The sequence below is a fragment of the Hylobates moloch genome, unplaced genomic scaffold (assembly GCF_009828535.3).
Source record: "Hylobates moloch isolate HMO894 unplaced genomic scaffold, HMol_V3 SCAFFOLD_13, whole genome shotgun sequence".
Lineage (NCBI taxonomy): Eukaryota > Metazoa > Chordata > Mammalia > Primates > Hylobatidae > Hylobates > Hylobates moloch.
The window spans coordinates 94,347,376-94,363,323 of record NW_026652288.1 but is presented as its reverse complement, the minus strand read 5'-3'; the positions used below and the strand labels follow the sequence as shown (position 1 = coordinate 94,363,323).

Sequence of the window (15,948 nt, the reverse complement as noted above, 5' to 3'; positions counted from 1 at the left end):
CACCACGTCCAGACAGGTTGGCTAGTTTATATAATTACAATTTAAAAAAAGCCCAATCGAGTTTATTTATAATGACTTATTTTAAACAAACAAACAAAAAATAGTACTGCATAAGCACAATGAATCTAGCCTTTTTTGAATAGTATAAAATACTATGTTCTAGTGATGGTTCATAAAAGTATGTATACCAGGCCGGGCATGGTGGCTCACGCCTATACTCCCAGCACTTCAGGAGGCCGAGGCGGGTGGATCACAAAGTCAGGAGTTTGAGACCAGCCTGGCCAACATGGTGAAACCCCGTCTCTATTAAAGATACAAAACATTAGCCAGGCGTGGCAGTGCATGCCTGTAATCCCAGCTACTCAGCAGGCTGAGGCAGGAGAATCTCTTGAACCTGGAAGGCAGAGGTTGCAGTGAGCTGAGATTGCACCATTGCACTCTAGCCTGGGTGACAGGGCGAGATTCCGTCTCAAAAAAAAAAAAAAGTATATATACCAAAAAAAGGAGAATGTGTGTGTGTGTGTGTGTGTGTGTGTGTGTGTGTGTGTGTGTGTGTTGTGTGTGTGTGTGTGTGTGTGTGTGTGTGTGTGTGTGTGTGTGTGTATATGTGTATGTGTGTGTGTATGTGTACGTGTGCGTATATATGTGTGTGTGTATATATGTGTGTGTGTATATATATATATAATGAATCATATACTTTTTACTTTTAAAACCCCTAAGTAGTATTGCTCTTTTGCTAGTTACGTTCTTTATCTCCAATATCCTGCCACACAGACAAATAAATGATATATCCATAGCATCTGTCTTAGGGAAGTTAATTTTATTAGGTAAATGAACTGAAAACTGTTAAAGAATCAAATTTCTATAAATTAATATTTGTAAATCTATTCAGTCAAATTCATAGAATTCTTAGCAATGGCTTATACATAAACAAGAGGCTACCTGGGTTCAAAATAATTGAATCTGACAGGCAATGCATACTCACTTTCGCTGCAGCAGAAGGCAGTAATCAACTATGACAGGCACCATATCCTGTAGAGGAACCATAAAGAAAGCATCAGCCCCACAACCCTGTCCAGTGGCCCACTGATAATGACAAGTCTGCTTAAGACGCTTTTAGATTGTTAGGAGGATATAACTTCGTATCATGCTTTTCGTAAGCAATATGGCATTATGTGTCAAAGTCTGAAAAACAGAACATTTTGACCTAGTAATTCTATTTCTGGAAATGTACCCTAAATATGTTTAAGAATATAAATTATTTTAATGCATTAAGATGTTCACTGCATCTTTCTAACAGAGGGAGCAGAAGAAGGAAGGGAAGGGAAAATGGGAAAGAAAAAAAAGAAATATGAATTACATTCAACAACATGGGAAAATAGTTAAGTAAATTTTGTTATTTAAGTAAAACGCTACATATATCTTACAAATTTATCAAGAGTTTACAATATAATTAAAACAAATACTAGGTGAAAATATGTATTCGTCTCACAGATTTGTAAAGAAAACTCGCAAAAAAAGAAAACCATAAGAAAATAAATCAAATTGATAACGGGATACAGTTGGTCCTGCTGGTGGCTCAGGTGATTAAGGTTGCCCATATTTTGTCACAATCCTCCAAACCTGCTATTTTAACATTGATTTAACTTCTCAGTTTCATAATATTTTTATTGCTTTAAATTCATCATGTACAGACTCATATCAAGTAAATGACAACCCATAATTTTGACCCTTTTCAATGGAAAGAGTCTGAGGGAGAAACAGTAGCTTATTATGACTGGAAATTGTCAAGTAACCAAGCATCAAACTTCGGCAGTATTCTTTCCTTTTCTGCTGGCTACAGGGAAATGGTTTCCTTTTAAAAATCCTGGAAGGGTTATGTTCTGGGCAGAAATCTCATCAGGAGGGAGGAGGCACTACGTGAAAAAGAGCTCTACATACTAACACCTGTCTGATACAAAGGTCAAAACTAAGGAACTCTTATTATTTGAGAGAGAGGTGACTAAAGAAGGACCTACAATCCTGAAAGGATTATAGGGCTATCCCTGACCCATCCTGCTTCCTTTACTTATGAATATTACTCATGACTACATGTAGATTTGATTCTTCAAAAACAGGAGGTAAAATGATAGATTTGAAAAGTGTTAGAGCTATAGCAAATCTCAACCCTAAATGAGAATACAGTGGGCTAGGCAACGGGGAGTTGGTGGCAGGAGGACTTCCCTAGAAATGCTAGAGAAAATAAACATCTTTTAAAATGCATAGCTGAGCTCCTAAGATAGTAAGGGCAATACCCAGGTCTAAAAGTGAAAAGGGAACTGAAAACCAAAGCAGTAAGTTCCAAGCTGTTACTGATCCTATCCTGTAGGTTTGTTGGTCGCAGAAGAGCTTGGGTTTTATGCCAGAAGAAGCTGAGGCCTTAAATCCTTTTAACAGAGGGAACTGAAGCAGAGGACCTGCCTAAAACTGGGATTCTTAAAAAGCCACATCCTCAATGAAAGGAAATTAGAAAAAAAAAATCTGCCTGTTAGCATAGGAAGATGACAAGGAAGTTTGTCTGTCTCAGACTGGGCTCAGAGGGGGTAAATTTATACTCACCAAGAATCTGTAATCAAGACCCTGTCTACAGGTAGAGCTGGGATTTGAATTTATACTATCTCCTTAGTATGAGAACAACTGAGCCAAGAGGTTCACATAAAAAGTGATCCTGAAAATACTATGCAACCATAAAAAAGGATGAGCTCATGCCCTTTGCAGGGACATGGATGAAGCTGGAAACCATCATTCTGAGCAAACTATGACAAGGACAGAAAACCAAACACCGCATGTTCTCACTCATAGGTGGGAACTGAACAATGAGAACACTTGGACACAGGGCGGGGAACACCACACACCGGGGCCTGTTGGCGGATGGGGGGCTGGGGGAGGGATAGCATTGGGAGAAATACCTAATGTAAATGACGAGTTGACAGGTGTAGCACACCAACATGGCACATGTATACATATGTAACAAACCTGCATGTTGTGCACATGTACCCTAGAACTTAAAGTATAAAAAAAAAGATCCTGAAAAAGGATATTCCTCAGATACTTGAAAGAAGCAAGTTCAAAAACTCCCCAGAGATCACCCTAAACACTGGCAAAATAACTACTGATGAAGTCCTACTGAAGATGTGCTCAAAATAAAAAATTTGAAAACACTTCATTAAATAATGCACCATACAAGAATGTCTGGAGGAACTATAAAGGGCAGTAGTATACCCCAAAACGTCAAATAATATAATTATCAGGTACAAACTATTTTTTAAAGTATATTTAAAATAATTAAGGGAATAAAATAAGGAATTAAGTGCCTGGCCTGGTACTAAGTACTATGGATATACTATAGGGCTTAATGGAGTGTGAAATCATCGGATTCATACATTTAGACAGATCACTATGGTGACTGCATGGTGGGGGCATCTGAAAAACCAGGACTGGAAACCAAGGCTATTACAGTCATCAAAGAAAAATAATGGTGGACTAAACTAGAGTACTGACAGCAAGTATAAAGAACAGTGGACAAAATTATTTATAACTATAGGGTTTAGTGACAGATTGATCATGGTTTGGAAGGCACTGAGAGGAGTCTATAATTCCTAGGTTTCTGGTTTAAGTGATGGTTGAATGAAGAGGTCACAAAATGACATAAGAAATGTGGGAAGAGGTGTTAGACGGAAGAAGGCAAGTACAATCTGGTCCACAGCAGATTTGAGGAACACCTTCACTTTGATGTTGAATAACAAGAAATTGAGTATAGTAATCTGAAACATCTGGGTTAGAATTACAGATTTCTAAGTTATCAGAGGAAACAATGAATAGAAATAAAATTGTCTAAAGACAACAGAGTGAGATGAAAAGCAGTCACAAATGGACTAAATTTTGAGGAAGACCAAATTTATGAAATGGTCAGAGGATAGAACCAAATTGATTCAGGAAAAGTCACTGGAGTTTAAAATTAGAAGGGCACACAGTCACAGATATCTAGAGGATACAGACTTTCAAAAAGGAAGAACTAATCATTGCTGTTTAATACAGAATTGAGAATGAACAAGATCTGAAAAATATTTACTGCGTTTAGCAATTTGGATATAATTGGTGTTTTTAGTTAAGGTGTTTTATCTTCCTGATTGGAACTGACAAACTTCTAGCAAGACTGACAAAGAATAAGAGAAAACATCAGGAATGAAGCAGAGGATATCATTATAGACATTGACAACATCAAAAGGATAATAAGGGAACACTATGAAAATTCTACACACATAAATTTGACAATTTACGTGAAGTGCACCAATTTCTCAAAAAACACAACTATCAAAACTCACTTAACCTGAAACAGCTCATTTGAATACCCCTATAATTATTAAGGAAATTGAATTCATAACTTAAAATCCCCCAAAAATAAATCTCCATGTTCAGATGGTTTCACTAGAGAATTGTACCAAACATTTAAAAAGTATGAAAACAAATCCTATATAATCCCTTCCACAAAACAGAAGAGAGGCGAACATTTCTCAATTCATTTTGTTAAGTTAGTATTACTCTGATACAAAAACCTGAAAAGCCATCACAAAAAAAACTACAGACCAATATTCTTCATAAAGATGCAAAAGTCCTTAACAAAATATTAGGAATGATAATTCACAATTACATAAAAGGAATTATACCTCATGACCAAGTGAGGTTTATTCCAGGATGCAAGACTGGTTCAATATTCAAAAACCAATCATTACAATATGCCATATCAATAGCCTAAAGAAAAAAAATCACATGATCATATTAATTACATAGAAAAAGCAACTGACAAAATTCAATATCCATTCATGAAAATCCTCTTAGAAAAACCGTAATAGAGGGGAACTTCCTCAACTTGATAAAAAGTAACCACAAAAAACCTACAGCTAATATTATACTTCATGATGAAAAATTGAATGTTTTTACCCTAAGACTGGGAACAAGGCAAGGATGTCTGCTCTACCTCTCTTCAATACAATGCTGAAGTTTTAGCCCATGCAATAGGCAAGAAAAGGAAAAAATAGCACACAGATTGGGAAGGAAAAAATAAAACTGTCTCTGTTGGCAGATTACATGATTGTCCACACAGATAATATCCCAAGGAATCTACAAAAAGCATTCTAGAATTAATAAATGAGTTCTACAAGATTGCAGAATATAAGATAAACATTCCATATGCCATTACTGAACATATGAATACCAAAATTAGAAATTCAATACCATTTAAAACTACTAAGAAAAAAAGAAATATTTGGCATAAATCTAAAAAACCATGTATAGTACCTGTATACTAAAAATTACAAAAAAAGTGAAATAAATGGAAAAACTAGGAGACTCAGCGTAGTAAAAATATCAGTTCTCCTCAAACAGGTGTATTTAATGTAATTTACATCAAAATTCCCACAAGATTTTTTGTAGATATAGACATTATTCTAAAATTTATATGGAGAGGCAAAGAAATTGGAATAGTTGAAACAATTTTCATAAAGGAGGAGGAATCGGTCTACCCAATTTCAAGACTTACACAGCTACAGTTATCAAGACTATGTGGTACTGGCAGTGGGATAGGCACACGGATCAATGGAACAAAATAGAGAACCTAGAATTAGATTCACCATATAAGCCCAGTTTTTTGACAAAGCTGGTAAAGCAACTGAGCGCAGGAAAGAAGGAAAGTATTGCCTTTTCAACAAATAATGCTGGAGCAATTAGGTATCTATACACACACACAAAGGAACTTCGACCTCAGTCTCATACCTTATGTAAAAATTAACTCAAAATAGATCACACATTTAAGTTACACACAAAACTGTAAAACTTCCAGAAAAAAACATAGGAGAAAATCTTCAGGATCTTAGGCTAGGCAAAGAGTTCTGAGACTTGATTTCAAAAGCACAATCTATACGAGGAAAAGCTGATAAACTGGACTTCATCACAATTAAAACATTTGGTTTACAAAAGATCCTGTTAAGAAGGATGAAAAGAAAGCTACAAACTGGGAGAACCAAGTCCAATAAAGGACTAGGTGCCTTGAATATATTAAAACCCTAAAAATTCAACAGTATAATGAGAAACAATCCAGTTAGAAGAGAGGCAAAACCCACGCAGAAACATTTCACAAAAGAAGATATACATGTGGCAAATAAACCATGAAAAGATGTTTAACATCATTAGTCATTAGGGAAATGCAAATTAAAGCCACAATGAGATACCATTATGCACCTACCAGAATAGCTAAAATAAAACAGTGACTTCACCAAATGCTGGATGTAGACTAGAAACTGGATCACTTACACACTGCTGGGGGAATGCGAAATGGTACTGGCATTCTGGAAAACTATTTGGCAGTTTCTTTTAAAATTAAACATTCAACTATCATATGATCCAACAATTGCAAACCTGGACATTTCTCCTAGAGAAAAGAAGACATGTTCACACAGAAACCTATACAGAAATGTTTAGAGTCACTTTATTTTTAACAGCCCCAAACTGGAAACAACCCAGATATTCTTCAGCCGGTAAAATTGTTAACTAAACTGTGGCTCATCCATACTATGGAATACTACCCAGCAATAAAATGCAACCAACTATTGATACGTGCAACAACCTGGGTGAATCACTAAGGAATTATTATGCTGAGTTTAAAGAGTCAGTCCCAAAAGGTTACACGCTCTATGATTCCATTTATATAGCATTATTGAAATTATAATTATAATTTATAGAGATGAGGAAGACTACTGGGTATCAGAGGTTAAGGAGGGGGTGGGAGCAGGAGAGAAGTGGGTGTAGCTATAAAAGGGTAAAATGAGGGATCCATGTGGTGATGAAAATGTTCTGTATCTTTACCTTATCAGTATCAATATCCTGGTTATGCGACTGTACCACAGTTTCGTGAGATGTTCTCTTATTGGGGAAAACTGGTTTAAGGGTATGGGATCTCTTTGCATTATTTCTTGCAACTGAATATGAATCTATAAATATCACAAAATTACTAATTAAAAAAAAACAAATACACATAATTTTTATGCCTGCCACTAACTGTTCCTAACTCAATTAAGGCAAAACCATCCAAATTAACAGTTTCAATCTGGCTTCTTAAAGAAACCAGGTCTTTATCAATTTAGAACATTTAAAATCATAAGTAAAACAGTATTAGTTAAAGCCAAATCTATTTCCATATTTTAAGCTTTCCTTCTCAGAATCAGATTACAGAGAGACAAACTATATTGTCCAGTGGATAATCCCTGACGGCAATCTCTTAGAGGCCTGAAAACGAGCTAAGTGGGATCAGTAGCTCTCCATCTCCCCATGTCAAGGGCTACACAAAGACTCAACTTCCCACAGAATCCTCACAGAGTTGCCTTGCTCCACAGAGCTGGGCAGCTGGCATGTCCAGGACTAGTAAACAACCACCTTGAGTAGCTGGTGCCCAAGCTCAGATAATATCCCTCTAAACTCACTTGGAAGGCTCCTCTCATGAGAGCTCTGAAAGAAAGCGGAATGGGAAAGAACTAGTCCTTCTCTTGCAGCAAAGAACTCAGTTCATACAGCCAGACCTGGTCTACATATGCCTCTCTACCGGATGCTGAGAGATTAAGGGCTTTCGAGACAGACATTGTGAGCAATACCTGCTTTAAGAATATTAAGAATATTCTACTCAGTCTCAAAAGCTTGCAGGATGCAAGAAATCACTGAATTTGGAGTCTCCAAAATTTAAAAAAAGAAAACGAGTAACTATTTCTCTAATCTCTTCTTCAATGTATGGCCTATAATGGGCCAAAAAAGACTGCTTCTCTTGTCAGATATTCATGCATATTTAAGATGTATTAAAGAAGGCAATGTGGAAACATAAATAAAAAACTGAGCTGACAGATAACCTAAATTTAAGCCTGTCAATGGTTTGAGTGACTGAATAGATCATATTATTGCATTGTGACTATCTTACCATCTGTGAAGTGAAGATATAATCTCTGGTTTTCCCTATTTCATGGGATGATTTGAAAAGAAATAACAGATGCAGATTCCTTTGCTTTTTGGAGGGATGGTACTAATTCTCTTAATTTATATTCTAAAAGACTATCAGATAAGAAAACTTCACTGTGTGAAAATGATTCAAAATTATATATACATATATATGTATACACACATACACCAAAACAGATAAACATATCTATCTACACACAGATATACACACACAGATAAATCTCCACAGGCTATCAGAGCTAGGCAGCTGGTATTCCCAGGATTGGTATACAAACATCCCAAACAGCAATATAGATTAGATTATCTCTCTGCATGTATATATGTATTTTTCTTTTCTTCTTTCAGGTATGATGATAAAATAATCTAGGAAAGATCTGACTCCTCAGAACCAGCACTTTAATCAAGCCTCAGGGATAGGGCAATGTGCTAGACATCAACACTCTTTTCCTTTCCTCAAACCTTCACAGAGGAAGTACGGGTCAGACAAGGAAAGCTCCTACTGCCTCGCCCTGTGTTTGGCTTGTAGTCACTGTCCACTCTTTGACATTACCTCTTAATGCAAAAATATATGCCTACAGCTGCTATAAAAATAGCCCTGAATTATCTGACCCTCATAGAAATGTGAAATGAAGCTGGAAGCAGAGCTTAGTAATGATTAACATAAGACTTCATTAAGATCTTTTAGGTCGGGCGCAGTGGCTCACACCTATAATCCCGGCACTTTGGGAGGCTGAGGCGGGTGGATCACGAGGTCAGGAGTTCGAGACCAGCCTGGCCAACATGGCGAAACCCTATCTCTACTAAAAGTACAAAAATTAGCTGGGTGTGGTGGCGGGCGCCTGTAATCCCAGCTACTCAGGAGGCTGAGGCAGGAAAATAGCTTGAACCCAGGAGGCAGAGGTTGCAGTGAGCCGAGATCATGCCACTGCACTCCAATCTGGGGGACAAGAGTGAAACTCCATCTCAAAAAAAAAAGGATCTTTTAAAATTATATTATTTTTCAAATCCTTTTTGAAAGGATTGATTCACATTACAGCATTAAAATACCTCATATTTATATTTCTACGTTGTTTCAAAAACAAATAAAAACACATATATTAAGTGTAGCAAAATAAAATAACCCAAAATACTGTTTCCACAGTTAACTGACTAGCATTAGTTTCTTAGTTTGAAAACACTGCTAGCAACTCAAATCAGTCAATTGTTCAGGTATATTTACCATGGTTATGCTAAAATTCATTTGTACTTTCTTTTTCATACATTTCAATATCTTCCCAAAACTCATAAATTACTTAGTCTTCTGTGTTTCAAAATAAGTTACATAACAACACATTGGTCTGAGATTATCAAAGAATAAACTGTGGGATGAAACATAGTACAGTACAGGGTCAAGGCTCCTGAGCCAGGCAGCCTGGGTGTGTATCTATGGTGGTTCTATTTACTGGTTCGATGATATTGGGCAAGTTACTCAACCTCTTTTTGTGTCTATTTCCTCTGGAAAATGGAGGTAAGTAATAACTACTCCTCAAGTATGTCATAAGGACTAAATAAGATAGCCATCAGGCATATAGCACACCACATGAGCCATCATTATGACATATGTGTTGCAAATACTAAGTTCTACATTTGGTTCTTAGTTCAAACCTCTTAGAGTTAAATTGAAAGCATACTTTCAAGGCAAGCTCTACGACATAAGTTCATATATTTTTAGAAATTCTCTCAACAACTGTTTATCAAGGACACTGAACCAGATGCTGGGCATATGGCAATGACAAAAAACAGACATGTTCCTAAACTTACACAGGTCCCTAAACATATATAGGCTAGCTGCAGAAAACTGACATTGAATGAGTGACTTCAGTGCATAGTATTTTAGAAAGAAATGGATCTGAGTTAATTGGGGGGACAATTACACTGAGACCTGAAAATAAACAGAGCTAGTTGAGCTACAAAGAAATGAGAAAGGATTTTTTATGCAGAGAGAACACTGCGGACAAAGGCTCTAGGTTAAGAGAGAACAGGGGCGTTAAGACACTGACAAGAACTCTAATATAACAGGAATACAGAGAATTAGGGGCAGTTAGGCAAGGGTAGACCACGCAGAGCCTTAGAAAATGTTAGGGAATTTAGTCTCTACCTCAGAAACAATAGGAAGTCCTTAAAATATTTTAAAATTAGGAAAGCATCACATCTAGATTTGATATACATTTCTCTTTGGCTGCTGTGTAGAAAACGAAATGAAGTACAGTAAGAATGTGTACAAGGAGATCGATTTGGAGAATTCTATAATATTCCAAGAAGGAGATGATAGGCATTTAGACTAGGATAGTGGCAGAATTAACAGCATGGTGGAAACAGATGACAGAAATTGTCAGGAGGCAGAATAGCCAGGAACAAGTAAAAGACAAGAATCACCCAATTTGTGTTAGGAGCATGGTGGATCCACTCACTAACACAGGAATCCTCAGAAAAGGCTTTGTGAGGAAACAGTTATTGAGTCTGAGGTACCTACAAAACATCCAAGCAGAAATGTAAATGGGTAACTTACTCTATAGATCTCAGAATTCAGAAGCGCAATCTAGGTTGTTAACACTGGTTAGATAGTCATGTGCCTATATCACCTAGGGAAGAATGTAAAGCAGTGATTCGTAAACTTTAATGTGCTTAAGGGACATCTTGAGAGCTGACTACAAATCCTGGTCACCAATCCCAGAGAGTCTCATTCAGTAGGCCTGGGAAATAAGAAAAAGTATTTTCAACAAATATCTTCAAATGATTTTGAAGTAAATGGTACACAGACATCTTGACAAACATTGATATAAAAATAGAAGAGAAGGGTATTGTGAAGAATCCTAACATTTCTTGGTTAAGTAAAGAAAAGGAAGAAGAATAAACAAAGAAAATCAATAAGCAGTCAGAGAGGTATGGAAAAAACTGGAATGCATGGTATCAGGGAAGCCAAAAAGGGACAGACTGTTTCAAGAAGTCTTCATGTGCTGAATGCTGCTGAGGACCAGTAAGATGAGAAATAAAAGGGTCCACAGAATTTATAGACATGGAATAGGTTAAGACATGAGAAGGAGGTAAGGAAATGGAGACAACTCCTTTTTTTTTTTTTTTTTTTTTTTTGAGACAGGGTCTTGCTCTGTCACTCAGGTTGGAGTGCAGTGCCATGATCTTGGCCCACTGCAACCTCGACCTCCCAGGCTCATGCGAACCTCCCACCTCAGCCTCCAGAGTAGCTAGGACTATAGCTGTGCACCACCTCTCCCAGCTAATTTTTTTTTTTTGGTAGAGACAAGGTTTTAACTATGTTGCCAAGGCTGTCTCGAACTCCTGAGCTCAAGTGATCCATCCACCTCATCCTCCCAAAGTGCTGAGATTGTAGGCGTGAGCCATCATCCCTGGCTAGAGACAACTCTTGTAAGATGTCTGGCTCTATAAAGAATGGGTGAACAAGAAAGCATAGGATAATAGAGATGGCGTGGGGCAAAAAAAGAATCTGTTTGCTGCTTGACTTAGTTTTAGGGTGGGAAACACTTGAACATATATGAACGCATATGAGGAAAGCCAGAAGAAAAGGCAAGTCTCAAGATGTGTGAGACAGAAAACACTATAATTCCTTTTTATCCTACCATAATAGTTATGATACAAATAAATTATAATTATAGGTTGAAATCTTTTCTTAGATAAATAAAAGCCACCTGTCCAAAATGTGAGAAGATCCAAAAGTTATTTTCTAAAACTAAGACAGGAGAAATATTGATTGATCTTTGGAGAAAAGCAAAAATAGTGAATAGCCTTACATATTCTGACACTAAGGAAAAGGTGAGGCTCCTCACCAAGGGTAAAGATTAAAATTGAGGCAGCAGGCAGGAGGTGCCACCTGCTGGTAAAACACAAATTCTCAGTATTTTGACTGTGACAGAAATCAGTCTTAGTAGCAATTTCAACTAACCAGATTAGAGGTTACTTATGTCTCCAATAATAGCTTCTTGAGACTGATACAGAATCTGAGACCTTCCCACTGAGCAAAAAAAAAAAAAAAAAAAAAAATGTGTTTTAAAAACACTTCTATCAGTTGGTCATCCTGCCTTTATTTGAATACATTCCATAATAAGAGATGCATAAATCCAAGAGCTGTTACATCATAAGTAGGTCATTTTAAACTGAAATACATCTTCTCCTAATTTCTACCCACTATATACTAGGCCTTCCCTCTGAAGCAATACAGCTAATCCCATACGACAGCCTTCTACCATCTCTAGGCAGGGATGTCTCCACTTACTTTCTCCTCAGATTAAACAACCCAGTATTTTTTTTTAACTGTTGTTTTTAAAACCTTCCACCATCTCAGTTGTGGGATGTGGTTGAGTTTATCAACAGCCTACAAAATGCCTTAGCAGTTTTATTTCAAACAGGCAGTCCAGTAGTACCAGTACTTTCCTGTATCTGGGTCTTAACACACAATTGGCTCATACTAAGTTTATGGTCAACTAAAACCCTGTCCACCCAGATCTTCCCAATCCAGTACTCACATAATTTGATTATTTGAATCTAATGAATCTAAATCTTGATGTTAATCTTCATTAAATTTCAACTCATGATGATTTCGATTGCACTTTCTTGTCAAGATCACTTTGAACCTTGATTCTTGGCGCTACCTAGATTTGACAGACCAGTCACTAAATCTTCACCCAAATCAATGATAAAAACTTGGGTATGAAAGAGTCCTAAGATGTAATTAATACTAAGCCACCAAAGAATATTTTTGGGTAGAAATATTTATCTAGCTGCAAATCTATTTACTATTTACTAATCTATTCCAGCCACAAAGATAATGGAAAAATTAGGCAAATGCTTTAATGAAATAAATTATGTTACGTCACAGGCATTCCAGGAATATACTATCTTTATATTTCTTTCAAAAAGTGATTATATGAGTTTAACATGGTTGTTTTGAGGTGAATTCAAGGAAAACATTCACAAATCACACTGGGGATGTCAGCAGATAGTCTCCAAAGTCCACTCTACTTAAAAAAAAAAAAAAACACTTGAAAAGTCAACCTATATAATTATTTTATGATCAAATATGATTAAACAAAACAACGGATTTCTGGCTGACAGTGCATGCATTTCACCCATCCTAATGCACTGAAAGTCACGTTTTCCAGAAAAACTGTCCTCCTGAATGGAATAAATTGTATCTCCCTGTATATACTCCACACTTAATCAAGAATGCCTTATTTGAAAATTGATGCAAAGTTACTTGCAAATTATTCATGTTGGCCCATATTGTTTCAACAGTATCGTAGGTTATAATTCTACTGGGTCTTGAGAATTGAACAATCATAATGATATTACATATTACATATGGTAGGCTTCAGTTTTTTAATACACTTATCTGGACTTTTCCACTTTAAAACCATTCTCTGTGGTCATGAAAATTGAGTCAAAATGAGGTGCATTGTTCTATGGTACAGTGTGGCAGTCTGGATGTAAACCCTGAAGCCCACTGCTTGAATGCAAATCCTAGCTCTCTCATTTATTAGCTTTGTGACCTGGAACAAATCATTTAACTTTTCTGTGCCTTGGCATCATTTACAAATGTGAATAGTAACAGTAGCCACCTTACAGAGTTATGATAAGAATTAAATGAGTTAATAAATATGTATAAAGGGTCTGTAACAGTGCCTGCCACACAGTTAAGTATTAAACAGTTTAGATGCTTGCTGTAATTCTCATTCTTGGTCATTTATTAACATCACCCCTTCTCACTCATCTTCTCCCTGTGCTTGCTCTTAAAATAACAGTATAATACAATGATTAGTTAAGAACTGGGCTTTGAAGTTAGAAAGACCTGGATATGAGTCCCATCTCCACCATTCACTGCAATATTACCTTGAAACTGAACTTCACTCATGTAAGCCTGTTTCCTCATCTATAAAATGGGGATTAAAAACAACACCTACTGCCTGGGGTTGTTTTGAGAATAAAAATGCATGTCACACACTTTACATAGTATCTGGCACATTGTATGTGTTCAGTAAATCTTTGTTAAAAATCCCGATTTTGTACTCCACAGCATTCTGGTAGGCACAGTCTGGACCATATCATTTTCCTTTCTGACAGTCTTACAAGTTCATGATACTTCTGGTATGTATCTTTAGTTATATGCCTTTCTCCATATTTATAGATGTTCTGTGATTTGCAGATAGAAACTTCTTTCAACATTACTTTCTCCTTGAATGGTTGAAATTTTGGAATTTCCTGTTCCTTGTGAACCCATTCTTTTTTTGGAGCCTGTAGCCATGTGATTGTGCCCATATTTTTTTCTGAGATATTTGCTTTCTAAAATACAGGACTCATGCTATGTATATTTTTCATCATTATTATGATTGTTAAAATAAAGTGACAATTTTTCTCTCAAGGGTCTATCTCTTCTACTTCCCCAATCATTAGTGAAAATTAAGTCCAGAGAAATAGTCTCCTCCATTGTTTCCTTTACCTCCTATAAGACTAACCACTGAAAAATCAAAAATTTTATCAGATACTCTTACCAACAGAATGAGACTTCGAACAGGTAGCTAGATGGTTACAGAGCACACTACTACTAACATTTGTTTCTCTGTACGTTCTGCAGTCAGCATCAGAAACCACCATCTACAGGAATGCGTCGGAAACCACCATCTACAGTTCCTGTATCTGAGATTCTTTACTATTTCTCCATCAGAACGTCACCTTTGTTCCTTTCATCTTTTAGAAAGAAGCTCTCTACCACGTTTTCCCCCAACGCGGTGGTTTCTATATTCTCCACACACACATACACACTCATTCCATTCACCCCTCCTAGCTTTTTCTACTAGATGATTTTTTTCAACAAAGTATACCTTCCAAAGGCCAGAGTTCCTACAACCTCTTGGTGATAGGTATATTCTTGTTACAAATATTAAGTTTTCGATCTATACTGCATTGGTATACACAAGTATTTATATATTGTTTCCAAACAGTTTTGTTCCCAAATGCTTTCTTTCTACCATATGTCTTCTTCCTAAGTTATTTATTTTTATAACTTTATCTAGGCTTATTTCTCCTTCTCTACTGATAAATTTAATAAGCATCCAGCCAAACACAGTAACATCAGTTACTCTACCAGAAGCTCACTAGCGTGGCATTGAACAGCACAGTTCAGGAAGCCAAATGCTTCTCTGATACAAGCCAACTCTTAACTGCCACATCTATTCTTGTCTTCCAATATTACAAGCATCAAATAGAACATGAAAAGATAGGACCTGTGCCTGCTCTTTAGAACTTCAAAATCCCTAGATTTCTTCTAAATATTTCCATTAATGTAAACCAAAAAAACCCATTATTTTGACTAGACTACAAACTTTAAGATAGTAAAGATCATGTAAATTTTACTATTGCCCAGTGCCAAGTACATATCAGACCACAGGATGCACACTTTAGCCAAATCCTGCCCAAAGCCTGTTTCTGTATTGTTCACAGCTAAGAATGGACTTTACAATTTTAAGGGGTTGCTTAAAAAATCAAAAAACAAAAAAAGGAAGAAAAAGATGTGACAGAGACCACTGTAGCCTGCAAAGCCTAAACTCTGCTGTCCGAGTCTTTTTAGAAAAAGTCTGCTGACCCCTGTATTGGACACTCAAATATTTGTTAAAAGAGGAGGTAGGCAAAGGGAAGGGAGCAGTAGGAATGGGGGACAGAGATGTGCAACAAATATAACTGGAGAGCACTGCAGAAAGTAAAACCTGCATAATAAATACATACACGTCTCTACATTGTTCTTTGGCTTTCATTTTCATTAAGTTCCAAGATAAACTAAAGGTCTTTCATTAGCATATTTTATAGATCATATTATATATATACTTGTGATTGATCTATTATTCT

The 15,948-nt window shown here is 36.5% G+C and overlaps 1 protein-coding gene across 6 annotated transcripts in view; it reads right to left on the bottom strand.

The window, feature by feature from the left end:
- The window catches only part of VPS8 (VPS8 subunit of CORVET complex), a 234,631-nt gene that overhangs the window by 160,015 nt on the left and 58,668 nt on the right, over nt 1–15,948 (bottom strand). For all 6 annotated transcript variants that reach the window (XM_032171818.2, XM_058426256.1, XM_058426252.1 and 3 more), the window contains one exon: nt 986–1,032. In XM_032171818.2, the coding sequence (XP_032027709.1) occupies nt 986–1,032 (47 nt within the window). The remainder of the gene's footprint in view (nt 1–985; nt 1,033–15,948) is intronic.